The sequence below is a fragment of the Syngnathus floridae genome, chromosome 5, assembly GCF_059516105.1.
Source record: "Syngnathus floridae isolate MCC-2025c chromosome 5, RoL_Sflo_1.0, whole genome shotgun sequence".
Classification (NCBI taxonomy): domain Eukaryota; kingdom Metazoa; phylum Chordata; class Actinopteri; order Syngnathiformes; family Syngnathidae; genus Syngnathus; species Syngnathus floridae.
The window spans coordinates 2,960,695-2,981,501 of NC_142417.1; the positions used below are offsets into that span (position 1 = coordinate 2,960,695).

Sequence of the window (20,807 nt, forward strand, 5' to 3'; positions counted from 1 at the left end):
TGCAAAGCTGGAAATGTGTGCGCTTGAATGCATTTGCATGCGGGACACCAAACAAAGACGTCCATTTCTTCATCCCTCCAGTTAGCAGACTTCATTCCAAATCATGAAAATGGTAATGTATGATATTATTTGACATATAGAATGTTCTTTTATTCCAGCATTTCATCTCAATTCTCTAATCAAATAATAATTATAATATATCATCTCTTAAATTGTTTTCTTTGTAGTACATTTGAGCGCTTCGGGCATAGTTAGGAAAAAATGTGCACCACATTATTTTTTTTTTATTAATATACCGTACAAAGCAACTGCATTGTAGCGTCGACAATCAGCGTTCCCTTTTATGCATAAAGAATCATTTGAATTCACGCCAATGATAAGGTTTTTTATTTCCTTTACCTTTTCATAGGACACAGTATGTTATTTTGGTGTGTGTGATTGTGGTTTACTAAAAAAGTATTTAATTTCCTAGTGAATATTCTGAGGAGAATAATTCACAAATGAGAAAAGTGAGTGGACTCCGGTATCATTTTCCACATGTTTCTTCCTGGTTCTCTTATATCATGAAAGGCAGCATTGTCTCCAATTACTTCTGTTGTAACAAGAACAATCAACCTCTTTGACCTTCCATAATCATTTACACTATGTCAACACTTTTTCCACGACAATTTTCATCTTATGGGGAAAAAAGGTCACTTTCGAATTCTGCCTGACTAGTAAGAACGAGTCAATGATTCTAGGCATGCCTTCAAGACAGCTCAAATTTATCTGGAACATATTAAAGTAGCCAAATATTTTTCTGTTTCTTGCAGAGTTTCTTTGGCAAACTGAAGAACATGTAAGTATAAAGACGTCAAATGTCTACATTTGTGTAAAGCTTTGAGTTTACAGCCTTTTTTTTAAATCTCCTCCTCGAATGCAGTGGTCCTCCAGCGCCACCTAGAAGAACAGGTAAGGTCATTTCCCTCAGATAAATGCAATTTATTTCAGTCCTACATTAGCAATCGTGTCATCGTTTCAGGCAACAATGACGACTTTGGGTGGAAGCAACATGGATTTGTAAGTAAAGTGTTTTCACGTCAGATTCAGACTCCAACCACAAATATGGCCATTTAGTATTTTCACAATATAACTGATGTTCAGAATGAACCAATCAAATTCCAACTTGAATGGGAGTCAGCCCACATTAAAACGATGAGGCAACCATTTGGACTGTAAACATTTCAGTGGCAGGAGGATGAAGAAGAAGAGGAGAATGACATGTATGAAGTTCCTCCGTGTGAGCGTCCGGCTGTTACCGTCCCGCCGAGACAAGTGGAAGAAAACGTTTATATGGGTAACTAAGAATATTCACTCACACTCACTCAAGTATTGTTTTTAAAAAAGCCTTCAAGCTGATTATTGTTGAAGTTGACAGCTCAAGCACGACCCTAACGAGGACAATTACCGTATTTTCCGCACTATAAGGCGCACCTAAAAACCTCCAATTTTTAAAACCTCCAAAGTTTTAAAATGGGCCATTCTTTGAAGGTGCGCCTTATACTCCGGTGCGCCTTATAGTGCAGAAAAGTGCTGTAGAAAATGCATTTTTTTAAATTTTGCAGAACGAACTTCCAATGTGGTAGTCCCACAACGCTTAGCGACACCTGCAGCGTCAAGACTCGGTGGAAAAATTCAGGTGAATACAGCAACGTTGTCCCTTCTGGTCATTTTGGAATATATTTGGTCATGACAATGTTTACCTTCTGTCCTCAGCAGAAACCTCAACATGCTAAGGAGAAGAAACGTGAGCCACACTTTACAGCGGCACGGTCGAATAGTACTCAAGGGCCACATTTGATTCTCAAGATGAATAAATCGGGACGATCTTTAATAGAAATGTTGATAAACGAGTTGAATTTCATCCTTCAGCACCTGAGGTGGACAGAAACGAGAAGCCTGGCAGGAAAAAGATGACGCCTCCTCCTGCTCCCTTTCTTACGTCCACCATCGAGGAAGGTGCAGCCATTTATGTCAACAAATACAAAAGCAAGAATAATTTGTTAAAAGTGGGCGTTTTGCTTTCACTCTGTTTGAAAGGTTCATAAGATGTGTCCTGTGGCGCCCCCTAGCGTCTCTGTGCAGCAGTAAAAGTATTGATTTGCAGAGATTTGCATTTCTTTCCCTCGTCTATCTATCAGTAATGTGAGCACATTAATAGTGGGGAAAGTTTTGAAAGAATTTCTCATGGTCTCATTTCACATCACAAAAAATGAACTGGCATTTAAACCGGTTTTGCATTTCAGATGTATACCTGGATCCGATTGAAGAACAGGTAAATTGATTAAAATGCTGTATTCTATCCGTCTCACCATCCAACTTCACGAATATCCAAAACAACAATCAAATAATTTCAGCATCATTTGTGATTTTCCAGCTACAAAAAGAGTTTTATACTCAACTGCTCAATTTTAAACTAGAATTGAAAATACTTGCTTAAGAATCTTATTTGATTGTTTTTTTGGGGTATTTTTTCTTATCAATCACGTGATGCAAATCTACGATTGCTACAGTTGAGTGCAATTCTCAAACACTGTGCCTTCTCATATTTCAGAGGGATGACGACGACCTGTATTTAGAACCAGCAGCTGGTAGGGTGCACGAACGTGGACTATTGATTACGTTGATTCAATGTTTGCATGAAAGCTTTTCCACAAAAGGATCTTCATTTCATTTCCTGTCCCTCAGCTTGCCCTCCGGCCCCTCGCGGCCCGATGAGAATGTCTTCATCCACCAAGATGGCACTCACGCATTCGCCCATGTATGTCTTTGCCCATCTAGCACTATAATAGTAAAGATGTATCAAATATTCTATCTTTAAAAAAATATAAGAAATTATTCTTTTTAGGATGTTGTGTTAAATACCTTGGATGTAAATTATTCGATTTGATGCATGCTTTGACTATGCAGGATGAAGCCTCCACTTCCGAGAGCAAAGTCGGTGGGTGGTCCATGTTCTCTTCCCATTTCAAACATAGGAACTTTTCATTCGCATTTGGCGGAATTCAGTTTCTTTTTATGGCGCACAGTTACATTGTGTATTTCCTTTCTTTCAGAATTCCTTCCTGCCTTCATTGACAGAGGTTAAATCAGGTATAAATCCTTTTAATATTGATTTTTTTCTACGCACATATTTAGGAAGTAATCAACTCATTTATATTGCACTAAAAATGCAGATTCATTCTGAGTTTTATTTTCTGTTTTGAGCTTCTGGTGGTGGGAGGACAAGCAGCCAATCTGTGAATGAGGTAAAAAAAAAAAAAGCTGCATAATAAAAAAAAAAAAAAAAAAAAATTGCATTATATTCATTCTATATTTTTTGCTATAGGGCAAAGAATGGTTTGCTGGTGATTGCAACAGGAAAACAGCAGAGGATCTTTTACTTAGAGTCAATAAAGTACGGTAATCCTTTCATGTTCAAGAAAAATATCTTTGGCTATAACAATTAAGGAATTTGTCCTTGAAGATATATTTTACTATTTAATGGAGTTTTTGAACTAAAATGATTGCTTGGATTTGTCCTCGCTGTAGGACGGCACCTTCCTCATCCGACACAGCTCGGCCCAGAACGCCCGCCAACCTTTCACCCTGGCTGTGCTCTACCGTCAGAAGGTCTACAACATTCCCGTCCGCTTCCTGGAGGAGATGCAAGGCTTTGCTTTGGGAAAGGAGGGCAAGAAAAGTGAAGAGGTGAACTCAGATTGAATGCTAACATGACTGGCAATAAGTTGAACCCCTTCAGGCCTAGACAAAGCTCGTAAACCTATACAATCGATAAATCCGACTATCTCCGTCAGGTTTTCACAAGCCTGGAGGAGATCGTGATGCACCATAAGAAGAACCAGCTCTATTTGATTGACAGCAAGAGCCAGGCCAAGCACCCAGTCTATTTATCTCACGCTGCACGTTGTTGACGTCACATTTGACACCATCAGATACGATTTTTAAACTTGTCACACTTTATTGGACACACAAAAATTGCTTTCCACAGAATTAAGTTGGATAGTAGGGGACATGTTATGGAAAATTGACTTGAAACGAGAATTAAACTTGTCTCTCGAAACACTAACGAATTTCACACAAATAATAAAACGCCACTTTTCTATAAAATGTTCCCTTTATAATTTAGGAGGTAATAAATCACAGCACAACACAAGTCAAGTCAAATTTATTTATATAGCCTTAAATCACAAATAAAGGGCTTCACATAAACAAATTGACAATTATTCTCAAAGCATCCCGATTTTAAGATCCCAAAAGGGCAAGGAAAAACTAAAAAAAAACACCTACCAGGGGAAAAATGAGAAACCTTGAGATGGGAGGATCCCCCTCACCAGGCTGCAATGGATGCAGAAAGGGCACATAAAATACATAATGTAAAAAAATCAATGAAAAAGAGGATGTCCAAGTGTGTTCATAATTAATTGCACCACTTAGAAAAGAAAAATTGACCATACAAATGTTTTTTTTCCGACTAAAAACATCTCCATGTGTTCCTTTTCTTTTTTTTCATAGTAGGCCGAGTCATGGTGGGAAAACAAGAAGGCTAAGCTCAAATGAATAGTTTGACTTGATCCCTAGACAGCCATACTTCCAAATAAACAGCTCGAGAGTTTAGACAGCAAAAGAGGTCGTCAGGAAGGAAGACCGTAAACAAACACACGAGCAGATAAATCAGTGGGAGTGGCAGCATCATTAAATTATCCAGTCACAGCCATGTTGTGTTTCTTTGCTTGGAGAGGAACAGAGCAACATAATGTCGCTTTAATTAAATGAAACGTTTGTGAGTTGTGAGGCTGCGGCAGAGGTCGGTAGAGTCTAATTATGAACACTTCCTGGGGGACACGACAATCTGGCATTCTGTTCTGATGACGTCATGTGTAGTCCTCAATAACATCCTGTGATCATCATTGATAAGAAGATCTCGCTGGTAGAGTCACCATAGAAGAAAGTTTGAAGATGTTTGACTAAATTTCCTGGACTGGCTGTGATGAAAAAACGGTTTTAAAGATGATTTTATTGGGGTGGCACAAACCCAGAAGAGTCCTCATAGCCAAGTCACGCCCATTCAATCACAGACAGGCAATACTGCAGAACGTGAGGGTGGCGACACCAAGTGGACAAAACGCACACTACACTGCTCACATGCATATATTCTGGTGTTATATGCATGACGTTTTAATACATATAATTTGAGCATTGCTTTGCAAGGATGGTCTGAAAAGAAACGCCGAGATTTATTTATGGTTATATTTTTAAAATGAAATAAAAAGAGTACTTTTTGTTGGATCTACTAGGGCACTCCCTGTCATCGCCCGGAATTTAACACACTATGAAAATGTAGAAGGACTAAATATTATGAGTGTTGGTGGAATTGTTTGGGTGTGTGATAGAATTTCAAAGTTGCAAAATTGGGCTGAGGAGTAGATGGAGGAGGTCGTCGGCGGAGCGATACGCACCCCACGCGTCTGACCTTCTTGCGTTGACAGCCGTGAGAAAAAACCTTCTTGGGGGTCACTCGTTTCACTTCATACACTGTTTTAACGTGGATTTTCATTGCTTGACTTCCCCCCACGGGTGTGTTTATTCCAGGGATACACCGTGGAGTGAATGTTGAGCGTGAACGTGGACTATTTTTCTCGGCGGAGGCGGCACCGGTTTCACGAGTGACTCTGGGGGCGCTCTGAATGAAAGCAGCAGTTGCCGTGTGAGAGTGAGATTTGAACGTCTCCCTCACTCTCTCCGTCTGTCTTCTCTTCCACTTTTTAGGGGACGTTGCGAGCGGATACTTAAAAAGCGCACCTCCAAATCCTTCCTGGTTGCCCCCCTTTCCCCTTTCCTTTCTGCGAGGAGCCTTTTGGCGAAGAAGCGTCTGGAAATGGCCCAGATACTGCCCATACGATTCCAGGAACATCTGCAGGTAAGGCAATAAGGCTCCATAATAACGAAGCCCCCTTCTTTGGCGCAGTTCCTCGCCCTTGTGTCCGCACACAGGCGGCACATGTCGCATTTAAATGGGAATGTGAAAGCAGAGCTGCGGGCTGTTGCTCAATATAGCCACAGGCCTGGATTAGCCAAAGGATGACTTGGGAGAAATTGAACACTGTGCGTGTAGCCATTTTTTTCCCTAACCTGAATATACCCCCAAAAAAGTCACTGTCATGTCAAGTGTTAGCATCTACGCCATTGCAGTGATTTGCGGTGTTTTGGGCACATTGCAGTGGAACCAGCAAGTACTCGGCGGATCTTCTTCACTGAGACTGAATGGTTGGAAATGCTGTGGCGCTTTCATGATGTCCTGCCTGCAGCAGCATCCTTAACTAGCCCTGGAGCGTCTAACTCATTCGAGCGGTTGGATTCACATTGATTCTCATAAAATTGACAATAATGCACATTAATGTTGGATAACAATTCTACCTGCATACTGAGAATGGTGAGAATATCTATGTGGAGTTTGCTTATTTCCTATTGCAATCCAAAAACATAATTCTAAGAGTAAACGAGGAGTCTAAATAGTCCATATTTATGAATATTGGGTTCAGCTGACCTGCAACCCCAGTGAGGATGGACAATATAGAAAATGGATGATAGACGGACAAAGATGGCCTCCTTCATTTGGACAGAGAGATTCTGCTCATTAAGATACGTCCGCTAAAGCGGAGTTAGCTAGCGTTGTATAATTAATCACACAGAGTATTGTTTTGATTTATGGCGTAACTTCCAAACTTTGTGTTGTCAATCAAGGCTTCATGTACACATCTGAACTAAATTGCATTTCGACTGTTTTCCTACTGATGTAGCAGTCGATGTGATCTTTGTGTCTGGAGCTGCTTGCAAAGTCTCGGCAATGAAGTTTCAAGGTCACGCCTTACCCAACTGGGATCACCTTTAGTGTTTTTAGGCTTTTTAGATTGCTTGTTAATTGCCATTTTTCATGCAGAAAAGAACTATAAACTCATTTTACAGATAGCTACAATATGGCTTGAATTTGTCATTGGAGTTTATGAAATTTGAAAACACGATCAAATAGTCGCAACAGCTAAGCTGTCTCGACAACCACATTTCTGGACAGTACATTATTTCATGTTCAAAGTTTGAGGCAGAAAAGGCTCAGTGTTCCTCGCTTGGCAGATTCGTGGGAAGAAAAAGAAAAAAAAAGTCCCTTTAAACAGTGTGGGATTTAGAAAGTGACAGTTCTCCGCTTGTCTGGGGAGGAACTGTTCGGACCGTGATGTCGTCCCCTCTGCTTGGCGTCTTGCTGCCAGAAAACTTTGTGACGTACCCCCTCCACCCCCCTCCCTTGTCTACATGTAGCTGGTTGTTATGGTAACAGCAGGCAGTCAAATGGCCTTTCACTGGAAAAAGCACCCCCACACCACCTTCTCCTCTCCTCGCCTTCTTCTTCTGGCCACCAGCCCCACTTCTGCCAGCTAGCTCCTTTCCTCTCTGTTGAGTGGCATGACGCTCCAGGATGGAGGCGGCGCATTCGCTGCTAATCTCAAGGTTATTTCTTCAAATGACTTTCTACTTTCTTTGGCTGGAGATGGGAAAGCAAGTGCAAGAAATCACACTCTGGGCATAGTCAATTACCCCTGAGAAGACCCAGCAAAGTGGAAAAATGCTTGGAATTTCAAAGCGGGGGGGATTTCGGGCCTCGTATTTTCTTTCGAGGCCTTTTATTTACCGAATTCAGGAATGTGACACGGGTGCGGGTCGATGTCTTTTCTTGTTAAAGCTTTAGAAGAGCTGCCATCAGCTTGCTCATCTCAGTGGTTGCTTGTAGGAGCTACAATTTAGCAATGAGTAGCGGATAGCATCTCTGGAAGGCTTTGCTAACACCACTGAGGTTAGTGTGGCTTTGCTGCTGGCTGTCTTTGCCCAAAAAAAAAAAAAAAAGTCCGCCGGCTCCAAACCGCCCGTGTCAATTTGGGTCAGACCCAAACCGACCTGCTGCTCCGGTGGCTGCTAAAACCGCTCGGATGCATCTGCGCTGATGGAACCCGTGTCATTCTTCTGGACATGATATACGGACGAGGTCAGCAAATGGTATCAGGGTTTCCCTTCTCAGGATGTGGAGGAAATGTAGATTTCATCACGCCTGTGAATCAACTGCGACGTTGAAGAGCATCTGTGTCCAGTCACCTAACTTAATCACACATGTGTGGGAAGCCATTCATGCGCTCAATTGGACTTCAAATGGCGGACATGTTTATTTTCGTCCTGTAAATGCTCAAATAGTTTTCATACACACACTGGCTTGCATTCAAGCAATAAAAAAAAAAAAAGCTCCTAATCTCATCCAAAACTGAAAGGATTTTTTCTTATTGAAAACCTAATAAGGTTTCATTTCACTTTGCCTCGCCGCAGTAAGGTTGACGATTGCTATCGGCATTATTTATTGACAAACTGAACATTTATTGAGTTTGAAACAATAATAATAATTATAATAATAATTCATAATAAACAGTAATCAGGGAAAAAAGTGTAATAATACACTTTAATGCCCAGCAACATTTTGTCCGAGTAATCGATCGATTAATCGATTCGGAGACGTCAAAAGTGACAGCCCTAATAAGTTGAATATTTGATCATTTTTCGATAGCCGCAAGCCAAACTCGTGTTCCGTACCATTTGCAATGTTGGTATTTTCACTTCCGTCTCATCCTACGTTGGAAAGCAGGCTTCCGCGGCCGATGTGAGGTGTCAGCAGCGCATCCGCGCACTAGTCCGTCCGTCCATCCGGTGACTCACCAGATACCGGCAATGTTGCGTCATGGCTTAAGTTACTGACGTTTGTATTTGTGATTGTGGTCTCAAGTGCTTGGCTTTGGTAAACGCAGCTGTAGAAAGGGGAAGCTCCGACGTGCGTACGCATGTGTGAGGGTGTAACACTAGACCTTTGTCGGTCCAGAAGGAGGCGGTGTTACGGTGAGTCACTCACTCCACCCTAAACCGCTTGGTTACCAAACTTCACGCTGGAATTTAAGACTCCAGCTTCCCTTTTTCTCCTTCAAGCACATTCTAGCGAGCCAGCTCATAGCGTTCTTGTCATCTGCTCTCACTTCTCCACCCACCCCTAGATAGTTTTGGCACGCCAAAGGAGATGCAGCATATGGCTGTAATCCTCCCTCAGGTCTTCTCCTCGGCTTTTCACGCCTTCATGTTGCGCAATCGAGTAGTCCTCAGATTGATTTTTTTTTCATCCCGTTTTTATTGTTGTCATGTTGCTAAAGATATTACATACATTGTGTTCCATATTTAATTCTCAACTGGTGTTGAGCAGATCCCCCTTCCGGTTTGAAATGTGTCCGTGGACTTGTTTTGGTTCTCCCGTTGCAAGACAGCGCCGTCTTTGTCATGCGGATTCCTCGGACTCGATCTTGTACTCAGTTGGACTCGAACAATATGTGCCAAAATCCACTTCATGTGATTTTAATAAAAATATGAATTGCTAGCAATATCGCTATTTTTTTTTAAAACTGAAAACAATTTGTATGGATTTGATGCACACAAATTCTTTGCGGGCCATATAAAATGATGTGACGGGCCGTATCCGGCCCCCGGGCCTTGAGTTTGACACCTTAGGTAAATATGGAAAATCTCCTTTTGATTGCATTTTTTTTTTGCATCGTAAATATGGCGCCAACTGGAAATTGCCAGATTAAATGATGTGCTTGGTGTGTGGCTATTGTTTATTGTATTGCCATAGATTTATAGTTGCTGAACTTCATTGTAGGCAAAGATGGTGTTGATGTGCCCATTGTTCCATCACGACAACTTGTCCACGTTGACTGATGTTTCCCCACTTTTAGTTGCAGAACCTGGGCGTGAACCCAGCCAACATCGGCTTCAGCTATCTGACCATGGAGTCGGACAAGTTCATCTGCATCAGGGAAAAAGTCGGCGAGCAGAACCAGGTGGTCATCGTGGACATGTCGGACCCCACCAACCCCATCAGGCGCCCCATCTCGGCCGATAGCGCCATCATGAACCCCACCAGCAAGGTCATCGCCCTGAAAGGTGAGTCACATTTATAGCCGGATGGGACACGGCGAGGAAAAACATGGCTTTGCACCAAGAACAATATTGTCGCCGTCTTATTTTCAGACTGGTGATGTCTGCATCTTAATCACAATATTTAGTTTGAACCGATTCATCTGCGAGTGTGGGAACGCTACATTCGTGCCACCACTGACGTTTTCATGAATGTTAAAAACTAAACGGAGATCGGAGGCGGATTGTGCAAATTGATTGCGAGCCACCCAAGCACTAATCAAGATGATTCACCCCAGCAGTAATGCTCCTTTCTCTCCGGCCATAATTTGTTCTCGGTTTAGGCTCTGGCTTTCATCTGTTTGAGTCTGCTCCGTGTTATCTGACTGACATTTTGTTATGCTTTCTCTCCCTGGCTATCTGTCATTTCTCAGACGGTGAGTTTCTGTCCGTCTGCCCTCCCGAATTGCCGCCCGCCCGCCAACCCGCCAGACGTTCTGTTGTGATGATACAATGGGCGTGGCTATCTCATGAAAGCTTCCAAAATACCTTTCTCCACTTCTCACAGCTATTTTGGCTTCCAATCAATCAAAAGGCAGACAACTGTTTAGGAAAGAAGACACACACACACACACACATTGCCCTAACTTAACCTGCTGGTATTATTTTTTTTGTTTTTTGTGAGAAGCTGACTTGTGGTAGCATGACTTGATGCGAGTTCCTGAAATGAATGTGCGGTATGCATTGTCCGATATACGACGCACCCAAAACACTCGCCTGACGCAGACATGACCTCACCTGGGAGGTCGTTCTCCAAAATTACACATGGAATTTGCTGGGCTATCACATTTCGCACGTGTGATTTTTTTTTTTTTTTTTTTTAAATAACTGCTGCCTGGTCATTGACATCCATGAACGTCTTGTCTTCCCCCTTAGCTGCAAAGACGCTGCAGATCTTCAACATCGAGATGAAAAGCAAGATGAAGGCTCACTCCATGACGGAGGAGGTCATGTTCTGGAAGTGGATTTCCGTCAACACGGTCGCCTTGGTGACCGACACCGCCGTCTATCACTGGAGCATGGAGGGGGATTCCCAACCGAATAAAGTGTTTGATCGGCACGCCAGCCTGGCAGGATGCCAGATCATCAACTATCGAACCGACGAGCAGCAGAAGTGGTTGCTGCTGATCGGGATTTCGGCGCAGGTACCGACCGTTGATTTTAGCGGCGAAAGATGATTTGAGATACAAGGCCTGCTCGTTTCAGCAATTTTGTTTGCAGCAAAACCGCGTGGTCGGGGCAATGCAGCTGTATTCCGTGGAGAGGAAAGTGTCGCAGCCGATAGAAGGTCACGCCGCCGCCTTCGGGGAGTTCAAAGTGGAGGGCAACGCCAATCCGTCCACCCTCTTCTGCTTTGCCGTGCGCTCGCAGGCGGGCGGGAAGGTAGGTCGCGGGGTTTTTTTTTTGCTTCCGCTGTTATTTGAACTTATTCGAATGTGTCGAAAATTCATCCAGTTGCACATCATCGAAGTGGGCCAGCCAGCTGCAGGAAACCAACCATTTGCAAAGAAAGCAGTGGATGTGTTTTTCCCTCCAGAGGCCCAGACGGACTTTCCCGTCGCTATGCAGGTATGCCAAGGACCCGCCCCCCCCTAGGAACTCCGAGAGCGTTACATTTGTGTTTTTTTATTTTTCCCCGCAGATCGGAAGTAAGCACGGTGTCATATATTTAATCACCAAGTACGGCTACATCCACCTCTACGACTTGGAGTCGGGAGTGTGCATCTACATGAACAGAATCAGCGCCGAGACTATCTTTGTCACGTCGCCTCACGAAGCCAGCTCGGGTATCATCGGAGTCAACAAGAAGGGCCAGGTGAGCCAGCGGGCGAGCGGGAAGCATGCCGGCATTTGCGCTGACTTTTATTTCCTTTCCAGGTCTTGTCCGTATGCGTCGAAGAAGAAAATATCGTCAACTATGCGACAAATGTCCTCCAGAATCCGGAGCTGGCCTTAAGGATGGCCGTCAGGTCCAACCTAGCCGGCGCCGAGGAGCTTTTCGCCAGGAAGTTCAACACCCTGTTCGCCCAGGGAAGCTATTCAGATGCGGCAAAGGTTGCTGCATCAGCACCTAAGGTTGGTGTCCTCAATTGGAATATTCCAAAGCAAATGTACGGCAAAGTTTCTTTTTGCTACCTCCCCAATTCTTCCAACGCCTGACTCAGGGTGTCCTGAGGACCGCCGAGACCATCCGTAAGTTTCAGAGTGTCCCTGCCCAACCGGGTCAGGCATCTCCACTGTTGCAGTACTTTGGTATTCTGTTGGACCAGGGTCAGCTCAACAAATTTGAATCCCTGGAGCTGTGCAGGCCCGTCCTGCAGCAGGGCCGCAAGCAACTGCTGGAGAAGTGGCTGAAGGAGGACAAGGTGCGAAAAGAGACTTGGAAAATGTCAATATTGTGCCTGGATTGATTGCGCAATGTCTGCAAATTGTAGCTGGAGTGCTCAGAGGAGCTGGGGGATCTAGTGAAGGCTTCTGACCTGACCCTCGCTCTTAGCGTGTACCTCAGAGCTAACGTCCCCAACAAGGTCATTCAGTGCTTTGCGGAGACTGGACAGTTCCAGAAGATAGTCCTCTATGCCAAAAAAGTAACTATCGACATCTTTTTTTCCACATTCGGTGCACCCCGCCCAATGAGGCCGCATGTTTTCGTTTAATATTTGAATTGTAAAATGATCGGCGGCCCTGCTGGATTTCCACAGGTTGGCTACACCCCCGATTGGGTGTTTTTGCTGAGGAACGTGATGCGCGTCAATCCCGAACAGGGACTACAGTTTGCGCAGATGCTGGTGCAAGATGAAGAGCCGCTGGCCAACATCAACCAGGTAACACGTCAGCTTGTCAGCCATACGATTCAGTCCTGCCCCCCCCCCCCCTTTTTTTTTTTTTTGGAAGTAGCCGAGGTGGGAGCCGCGTTTTATGTTATTCCAGATGTGCCAGCAATGCCAGGAATTCCCAGACTCCCTTTTCCTCCGCTTCCTTTGCTCCTCCTACGACCGAGCGCTTTGCTTTGTCGCTTCTAGATTGTGGATGTGTTCATGGAAAGCAACCTGATCCAGCAATGCACCTCCTTCCTGCTGGACGCTTTGAAGAACAACCGGCCGGCCGAAGGACACTTGCAGACACGCCTGCTCGAGATGAACCTCATACATGCGCCGCAGGTCAAGACTCGAGAGAAAAAAAAAAAGGATACGCTGAGGTTTTGCCGTTTGATTGACTGCCGCAACCTTTATTTAGGTGGCAGATGCCATCCTGGGCAACCAGATGTTCACGCACTACGACCGAGCCCATGTCGCTCAGCTGTGCGAGAAGGCGGGCCTTCTGCAGAGAGCTCTTGAGCACTACACTGATCTTTATGATATCAAGCGTGCTGTGGTGCACACGCATCTGCTCAACCCTGAGGTACTCCTAAAGTAGCGGGTGGAGGGGAACCAAAACGTCCTTTTGAGAAGATGTCTAAAATTGCCTTCCTTTTTCCCCTTCCAGTGGCTGCTAAACTTCTTCGGCTCTTTATCGGTCGAGGACTCGTTGGAGTGTCTAAGAGCCATGCTGTCTGCTAACATCAGACAGAACCTGCAACTCTGTGTACAAGTAGCGTCCAAGTACCACGAGCAGCTCGGGACTCAGGCCCTGGTGGAGCTCTTTGAGTCCTTCAAGAGTTACGAGGGTAAGCGTCCCGAGCGCCGCCTTTGGGCTTCAGCGGCTAAAGCAGCCGAGGTCATCACTCCTTCTCTCTCTATTCAAGGCTTGTTTTACTTCCTCGGCTCGATTGTGAATTTCAGCCAGGAGCCCGACGTTCACTTCAAGTACATTCAGGCGGCCTGCAAGACGGGACAGATCAAAGAAGTGGAGAGGATCTGCCGAGAGAGCAACTGTTACGACCCGGAGAGGGTTAAGAATTTCCTCAAGGTGCCACAATTCACAATAGTACCAAATGAGAGCTTTTCCATGACCTCCATTTTTTTTTTTTTGTTCCCCCTCTTGCTAGGAAGCCAAACTGACAGACCAGCTTCCTCTCATTATTGTATGCGACCGCTTTGATTTTGTCCACGACCTGGTGCTCTACCTCTACCGCAACACTCTGCAGAAATACATCGAAATCTACGTGCAGAAGGTAAGTCGCTCGTTAATCTTCTCGCTCGCTATATGAATCGCACCCGACGAGGCGAAATGATGATTTTTCTTGGGAATCGCATAACAGCTTGTACGGTTTGCTAGGTTAACCCGAGTCGATTACCGGTGGTGGTAGGCGGCCTGTTAGATGTGGACTGCGCCGAGGACGTCATTAAGAACTTGATCACGGTGGTCAAAGGGCAGTTTTCCACCGACGAGCTTGTGGACGAGGTGGAGAAACGAAACAGGTAAGACAGAACTGTTTTTTTTTTCTTGACACAAACAATAAGACGCTTCTCGTGCGTAGGTTAAAACTTCTGTCGCCGTGGTTGGAGTCGCGTATCCACGAAGGCTGCGAAGAGCCGGCCACCCACAACGCCGTGGCCAAGATTTACATCGACAGCAACAACGCACCCGAACGCTTCCTGAAAGAGAACCCCTTCTACGACAGCGCCGTGGTGGGACGCTACTGCGAGAAGAGAGACCCTCACCTTGCTTGCGTGGCGTACGAGCGAGGCCAGTGCGACATGGACCTCATCAAGGTGACCGCGTCAAAATGACACCACAACCAAATAGGAAGATTGTAAACGTACCCGGATGTCTTCGGATGATCTAGGTTTGCAACGAGAACTCGTTGTTTAAAAGCGAGGCTCGCTATTTGGTGCGACGGAAAGACCCGGAACTTTGGGCCAACGTGTTGGAGGAGAACAACCCCTACAGGAGGCCACTCATCGATCAGGTTCTCACGCTCGGCTCAGGTCACCGTTTATCGTTAACTATATCCACGTGTACTACTTCTTGTTTTGGTCCGATTGCAGGTGGTGCAAACGGCCTTGTCGGAGACCCAGGACCCAGAGGAGGTGTCGGTTACCGTCAAGGCCTTCATGACTGCCGACCTGCCCAATGAGTTGATTGAACTTCTGGAGAAGATCGTGCTTGACAATTCTGTTTTCAGTGAACATAGGTTTGGATTGCTTGGTGCACAATTTCAATCACTGAACCGTCATTATTTTAATTTTTTTTTTCCAACAACAATTCCAGAAACCTTCAGAACCTGCTGATTTTGACGGCCATCAAGGCGGACCGCACACGCGTGATGGAGTACGTCAATAGGCTGGACAACTACGACGCCCCGGACATCGCTAACATCGCCATCAGCAACGAGCTCTTCGAAGAAGCTTTTGCCATTTTTCAAAAGTTTGACGTCAATTCGTCCGCCGTACAGGTACGGAAACGTCATCTCGTGATTGCGACATCCTTTTTGGATTCAAAATGGCACACTGTAAATTTTAGGTTCTTGAACTCCCCTGCTCTCTCTCTCTTAGGTATTGATAGAACATCTAGGCAACTTGGACCGAGCCTACGAATTTGCTGAGCGCTGCAACGAGCCAGCGGTATGGAGCCAGTTAGCCCGAGCGCAGCTGCACAGGAACCTGGTCAAGGAGGCCATCGACTCGTACATCAAAGCCGCGGACCCCTCGTCCTACATGGAGGTGGTCGACGCGGCCAGCAAGAACGGTACGCCGTTCCTTTTCGGCCACTCCGCTCATTTTCATAAACGCGTAGCTTTCAACCAAGGTGTGGCTTTGCAGATAACTGGGAAGATTTGGTCAAGTTCCTCCAGATGGCTCGCAAGAAAGCGCGGGAATCCTACGTGGAGACGGAGCTGATCTTCGCCTTGGCTAAAACCAAGCGTCTGGCTGAGTTGGAGGAGTTTGTCAGCGGGCCCAACAACGCTCACATCCAGCAGGTGAAATCCGAAGAACGGCCGCACGTCGGGCGTGATCTTCAACGTCGCTGAGCTCTGGTCTTCCTCCGCAGGTGGGGGACAGATGTTACGAAGAGGGAATGTACGAGGCCGCCAAGCTCTTGTACGACAACGTGTCGAACTTTGCTCGACTGGCGTCCACGCTGGTGCACCTTGGAGAGTACCAGGCCGCCGTGGACGGTGCTAGGAAAGCCAACAGCACTCGTACTTGGAAAGAGGTAAGAAGAAAGAGCTACGTCTTTTTCTTTTTTTTTTTTTGCTCTGACGCACATTTCGCCGCCCGGCAGGTTTGTTTCGCTTGCGTGGACGGCGAGGAATTCCGTCTGGCGCAAATCTGCGGCCTCCACATCGTCATCCACGCCGACGAGCTGGAGGACCTGATCGCCTACTACCAGGACCGCGGCTACTTTGAGGAGCTGATGGCTCTGCTGGAGGCGGCTCTGGGCCTGGAGCGGGCACACATGGGCATGTTCACTGAGCTGGCCATTCTCTACTCCAAGTTCAAACCTCAGAAAATGAGAGAGCACCTGGAGCTCTTTTGGTCCAGAGTCAACATTCCAAAGGTGGGATCCAAATGCTATGTGCGATCAGGTGCTTCGTTAGTTAGCGCCAAAGATCAATACGTACCCGTAATAAAACTGTATATAATCTTTTCATATCCATTGAATGTTTTTTGTAGATCTATACATTTCCAGGTCCTGTTTTCAAAAATGCTCCTTGAGCCTAAACGTTTAGCTGCTGCTATTTAAAACGGTCAAGGTCTACCTAATTGGTGGCCATCTCATCTAAACTCCAAAATATCTCATTGTGCTGGTTGTCTAATACTTTTTTTATGGTTCTTCGCCCACCAGGTTCTGCGCGCAGCAGAGCAGTCCCACCTATGGGGCGAGCTGGTTTTCCTCTACGATAAGTACGAAGAGTACGACAACGCCGTTCTCACAATGATGTCCCATCCGACCGATGCGTGGAAAGAAGGACTTTTCAAAGATATTATCGCAAAGGTTACCTGGCGTGGCTATATCGACCCTTTTCTTGTTTCTTCTTACCAGTCAACATCTCTTGCTTGTGTCTTTCTTTCTAGGTGGCCAATGTGGAGTTGTACTATAAATCTCTTTCCTTCTACCTGGATTACAAACCTCTTCTACTCAACGACTTGCTGACTATCCTCTCCCCGCGCTTGGACCACAATCGAGCTGTCAACTTTTTCACCAAGGTAAAACCGACGGGGATGCTCTTTTAAGAATTCTCAGCTGTTGCGACGTTTCATCCTTTTATCCATCTCAACCAGGTGAAGCAGCTCAAGCTGGTCAAGCCGTACCTGAGGTCTGTCCAGACTCACAATAGCAAGTCGGTCAATGAAGCCCTCAACAACCTGCTGACAGAAGAGGAGGACTATCAGGTCTCTCACTCCTTTTTTTTTTTCTTTTCTGAAACTTGTCTTACTTGGAAGAAAAGAATGGAAGAAAAACGGCTCTGATTTTTTCCTTTTCCTCTTTCTCATTCGTCCTCCAGGGCCTCAGAGCATCCATCGACGCCTACGATAATTTCGACACCATCGGCCTCGCCCAGAGGTTGGAAAAACACCCGCTGATCGAGTTTCGCCGCATCGCTGCTTATCTGTACAAGGGCAACAACCGCTGGAGACAGAGTGTGGAGCTCTGCAAGAAAGACAAACTCTACAAGGTGAGCGGGAGGGTTCGGGCACGTACGCAGTGTCCCCAAAACAATCCACCTCATTTTACAGGGTGTGCAATTTTTTGGGGGCTATTTTTTACCGTGTTGAGTAACTCTTGGCTCATCTGTCTTTCCCGAGGATGCGATGCTGTTCGCCGCCGAGTCCAAGGACGCCGAGCTGGCGGAGACCTTGCTGCAGTGGTTCCTGGAGGAGGGCAAAAAGGAGTGCTTTGCCGCCTGCCTCTTCGCCTCCTACGACCTGCTACACCCCGACGTGGTGCTGGAGTTGGCCTGGAGGCACAACATCGTGGACTTTGCCATGCCGTACTTCATCCAAGTGATGAGGGAGTACCTCACAAAGGTTTGCACTCCATTTCTAACATTTTAGATCGGGTCTATTTTCATTTTTTTTTTTCATTTTAATGCCTTTTTATTCTTCAGAGCCATTTCTTGTCGAAACCTAGCGCTTCAAGTGACAAGTTACTTGTAATGGCATATGAAATCAGTCATTCCAATGTAGCTTTATTATAGACTCACAAGTTGCATTTGTCCATGACCCAGCTCCTTAACTGAAAATATTTCTTCATTTTTTTTTTTTTTGGATAAGAATATTTGCACTTCCACAATGTTCCCCCTTCTGTTATTTACACTTGTCCACCGGGGGCAGTATAATACAGATACGTACATTCATTTAACAACTCCATAGCCCATGACTCATTTGCAATATGACTGAGAGTATTGTTGCCTTATCTCACCACATCGTCACTGTTTAAAGATATAAAGGTTTGCAACTGTAACTCAAATTTCCACTCGCAACTCGAGAACAAAACTCAAACAAAAACTCGCGCTGTCGTCAAATTGAACATCCTCAGAAAAAGCCGTTTCAAATTCTAGCTCCGTGTGGTCACTTGAGGTCATCTTTGGGTTTCTTTTTTCCAGGTTGATGAATTTGCGCCGAAGGTGACGGTCTCTGGCCCCCACTTTTTATATTTCTCTAATGTGTTTTGTCTGCATAACCTCTCCTTAAACTCTTCGGCCTCTGATGCAGTAACAGCATGAACTGTAAAGCCACATAACTAGCCACGATTAAGTGTGTTGGTTTTTGTTCCTCTTCAACAACAAAAAAGCATGTTGTCCTGCAGTTACTGCTATGGTACATGAACAACTAGTTCATTAGCCAATCTCGCGTTAACTAGCTGCCACCCTCCAAGGATTAACTCATATCAGGCCGGTGATGTGTACATTAAACAAAACTTATCACCGCTATTTTGGCCCTATTAAGTGGTTAATAAGCATGTGATAATGTCACTTGTACAATTAATTAAACATTTTACGATTTATAAGAGTTTAAATCCGATATGTTTGATGGCCCAGCCTGGTCATGGAAACAGCCTCTATTCATAAATAATAATGCATCAGATTTATATAGCGCTTTTCTAGACAATCAAAGATGATTTGCAGTGGATGCATTATTCATATGTTTGCATATTCACACTCTGGGGGTGGTAAGTAGCTACAGCTGCCCTGATGCATGCTATTGTTGCTAATCTTACAAAGAATTATGGGTTGCAAAGAAGTAGCATAGCCAAAGTATGTGTGTGTGTATGTGTGCGTTGATGCATGGAACTGAAGCCTTCACACCTTCTTCCAGCTTCGCAGGAACAGGATTAGCCTGTTCCGGTTTAACAGTTACCGCGCTAACCTCTACTATGATGCTGCTGTTGCTGCTGCTGCTGTGTGTGTAATAATTCACTCTTGGATGGGAAATACAAAGGTTGATGATTTTATTCGACCCAGGGATTGGTCTCATGGCAGATGTGATGCATCCCAAAATTTCCCAGTTTCTAACTCTGGGTTAAAACTGTGTGCAGAGTTAAACTAACTCCATGCTTCCTTGTTTGGTCCCTTTATGGTATTGTTATTTTTGTATGAATTTAATTAAATATCAGCTGCCAGTCAGAGGAGTCCATCAAAAATACTCTTCATTATAGTAATAATGCTTGGGTTTGGTGGAAATAGATGGAATAATAATCTAATTTAAAACTATATGTCTGTTATTGTGGATGTAATTTGCAGTGCAGTTTGACACTATCCCGTGCAATGTTAACAAATTATTTACCTTTTCATGTACGTATTTATATCACAGTTGGATTTAAGGAAGTTCCAAACTGAATACTGCTCTCTGGCGCCCTCAGGTGGACAATCTGGAGACAGCCGAAAGCCAGAGGCAAAGTGAAGAGGTGACGGAGGCTCAGCCGGTGGTTTATGGTAAGTACCAGTTTATCCACACTGCTAAGCGGAACTGACTTGAGTCAAGTCAGTATCGTGCGTCGATGAAATGGCGCCAATCTTTAAATCTTCTGTGTTCAGGCCAGCAGCTGATGCTAACCGGCTCTCCCGCTCCAGTGGCCCCCCAGCCGGGGTATCCGGGCTATAGCTACCCCGCTAACGCCGCGGGCTACCCCGCTCAGCCCACTTACGGCTTCCCCATGTAGAGGACCGTCCTTTTCCTGCACCCTCACTGAACCGAGTTGGATGCTGAAGTCCAACCTCATCTTCAGCCAGGCAACCCCTGCTAATTCACTGGAACATTTTCACTCCCTGCACCTGCAAATCCCTTTCCTGGGATACATCGGTCCTGATCCATTGACTTTTCCGGAATGAGTTTCAGGAGGAAGATGGAGAAAAAAAACAAGATGAAATAAATTTCAAATCAAATGCTTTGTGCTGCAGTTTGTGCATGTGCTGCCAAAGTCTAATGCTGCAAGCAGGAGCACAATTTTCATGTTTCACACAAGTATATCCAGTATTATGAATCATACGTATGTCCAACGCAACTTTTTCAACTAACATTTGGAGGACGGAGAAGGAGAAAAAAGATTCGCCGGTGTCCTGACGCAGCTCGGGTCAACAATAATCATTGTACCGAATGCAATGTATAATTTAAGATATATTGAAATACTAATCAAAGAATATTACGAAATCTATGTACTGTCTATAGTCTGTCATTGTAGTCTGAAAAGCATATTTTGTAAGAAAACAGACAAAATGCCAAAAACAGCAGTTATTAAATGCTTTTGTGGCAGGGTTGGTGGTTTACAGAAGTTCAGTTTATCTGCACAAGAATAAACTTTACACGCAGTGTGATCCTATCAATTCC

General features: G+C 45.0%; 2 protein-coding genes across 6 annotated transcripts; both read left to right on the top strand.

Moving 5' to 3' along the window:
* The first annotated feature begins 8 nt into the window (after positions 1-8).
* LOC148397444 (SH2 domain-containing protein 6) lies at positions 9-4,641 on the top strand. 4 transcript variants are annotated; one of them, XR_015858527.1, is made up of 18 exons: positions 9-112; positions 813-838; positions 923-951; positions 1,022-1,059; positions 1,228-1,336; positions 1,605-1,678; positions 1,756-1,786; positions 1,912-1,998; positions 2,286-2,314; positions 2,594-2,630; positions 2,728-2,800; positions 2,950-2,980; positions 3,096-3,132; positions 3,247-3,287; positions 3,368-3,436; positions 3,571-3,729; positions 3,837-4,016; positions 4,059-4,641. XR_015858527.1 is itself a non-coding variant. In XM_088375490.1 (17 exons), the coding sequence occupies exons 1-17, from the start codon at positions 104-106 to the stop codon at positions 3,951-3,953; spliced, it is 996 nt and encodes a 331-aa protein (XP_088231616.1). In that variant the 5' UTR covers positions 9-103; the 3' UTR covers positions 3,954-4,641. The 4 variants fall into 4 exon arrangements, 3 of the variants coding, with proteins under 3 accessions (XP_088231616.1, XP_088231619.1, XP_088231617.1); XM_088375490.1 differs by having other exon boundaries at positions 3,837-4,641; XM_088375493.1 differs by having other exon boundaries at positions 1,759-1,786; positions 3,837-4,641.
* Positions 4,642-5,700: 1,059 nt separating this feature from the next.
* cltcl1 (clathrin, heavy chain-like 1) lies at positions 5,701-20,803 on the top strand. 2 transcript variants are annotated; one of them, XM_088375488.1, is made up of 32 exons: positions 5,701-5,959; positions 9,852-10,059; positions 10,969-11,237; positions 11,314-11,475; positions 11,548-11,661; positions 11,735-11,908; positions 11,971-12,168; positions 12,258-12,458; positions 12,528-12,680; positions 12,795-12,917; positions 13,116-13,253; positions 13,330-13,494; positions 13,579-13,759; positions 13,838-14,001; positions 14,081-14,206; positions 14,311-14,453; positions 14,513-14,747; positions 14,822-14,944; positions 15,024-15,169; positions 15,247-15,430; positions 15,531-15,723; positions 15,798-15,955; positions 16,027-16,191; positions 16,261-16,536; positions 16,825-16,974; positions 17,055-17,186; positions 17,262-17,372; positions 17,486-17,656; positions 17,787-18,008; positions 18,587-18,613; positions 19,843-19,915; positions 20,018-20,803. In XM_088375488.1, the coding sequence occupies exons 1-32, from the start codon at positions 5,918-5,920 to the stop codon at positions 20,140-20,142; spliced, it is 5,052 nt and encodes a 1,683-aa protein (XP_088231614.1). In that variant the 5' UTR covers positions 5,701-5,917; the 3' UTR covers positions 20,143-20,803. The 2 variants fall into 2 exon arrangements, with proteins under 2 accessions (XP_088231614.1, XP_088231615.1); XM_088375489.1 differs by lacking the exon at positions 18,587-18,613 and having other exon boundaries at positions 5,702-5,959.
* Positions 20,804-20,807: the final 4 nt, after the last annotated feature.

Coding starts and splice junctions, on each gene's coding strand:
- LOC148397444 (XM_088375490.1), top strand. Junction 2,315..2,593: donor TGGATCCGATTGAAGAACAG/GTAAATTGATTA, acceptor CTCATATTTCAG/AGGGATGACGACGACCTGTA. Junction 3,437..3,570: donor TTTTACTTAGAGTCAATAAA/GTACGGTAATCC, acceptor TCCTCGCTGTAG/GACGGCACCTTCCTCATCCG.
- cltcl1 (XM_088375488.1), top strand. CDS start 5,918: ATGGCCCAGATACTGCCCATACGATTCCAGGAACATCTGCAG. Junction 11,662..11,734: donor ACTTTCCCGTCGCTATGCAG/GTATGCCAAGGA, acceptor TTTTCCCCGCAG/ATCGGAAGTAAGCACGGTGT. Junction 19,916..20,017: donor GGCTCAGCCGGTGGTTTATG/GTAAGTACCAGT, acceptor TTCTGTGTTCAG/GCCAGCAGCTGATGCTAACC.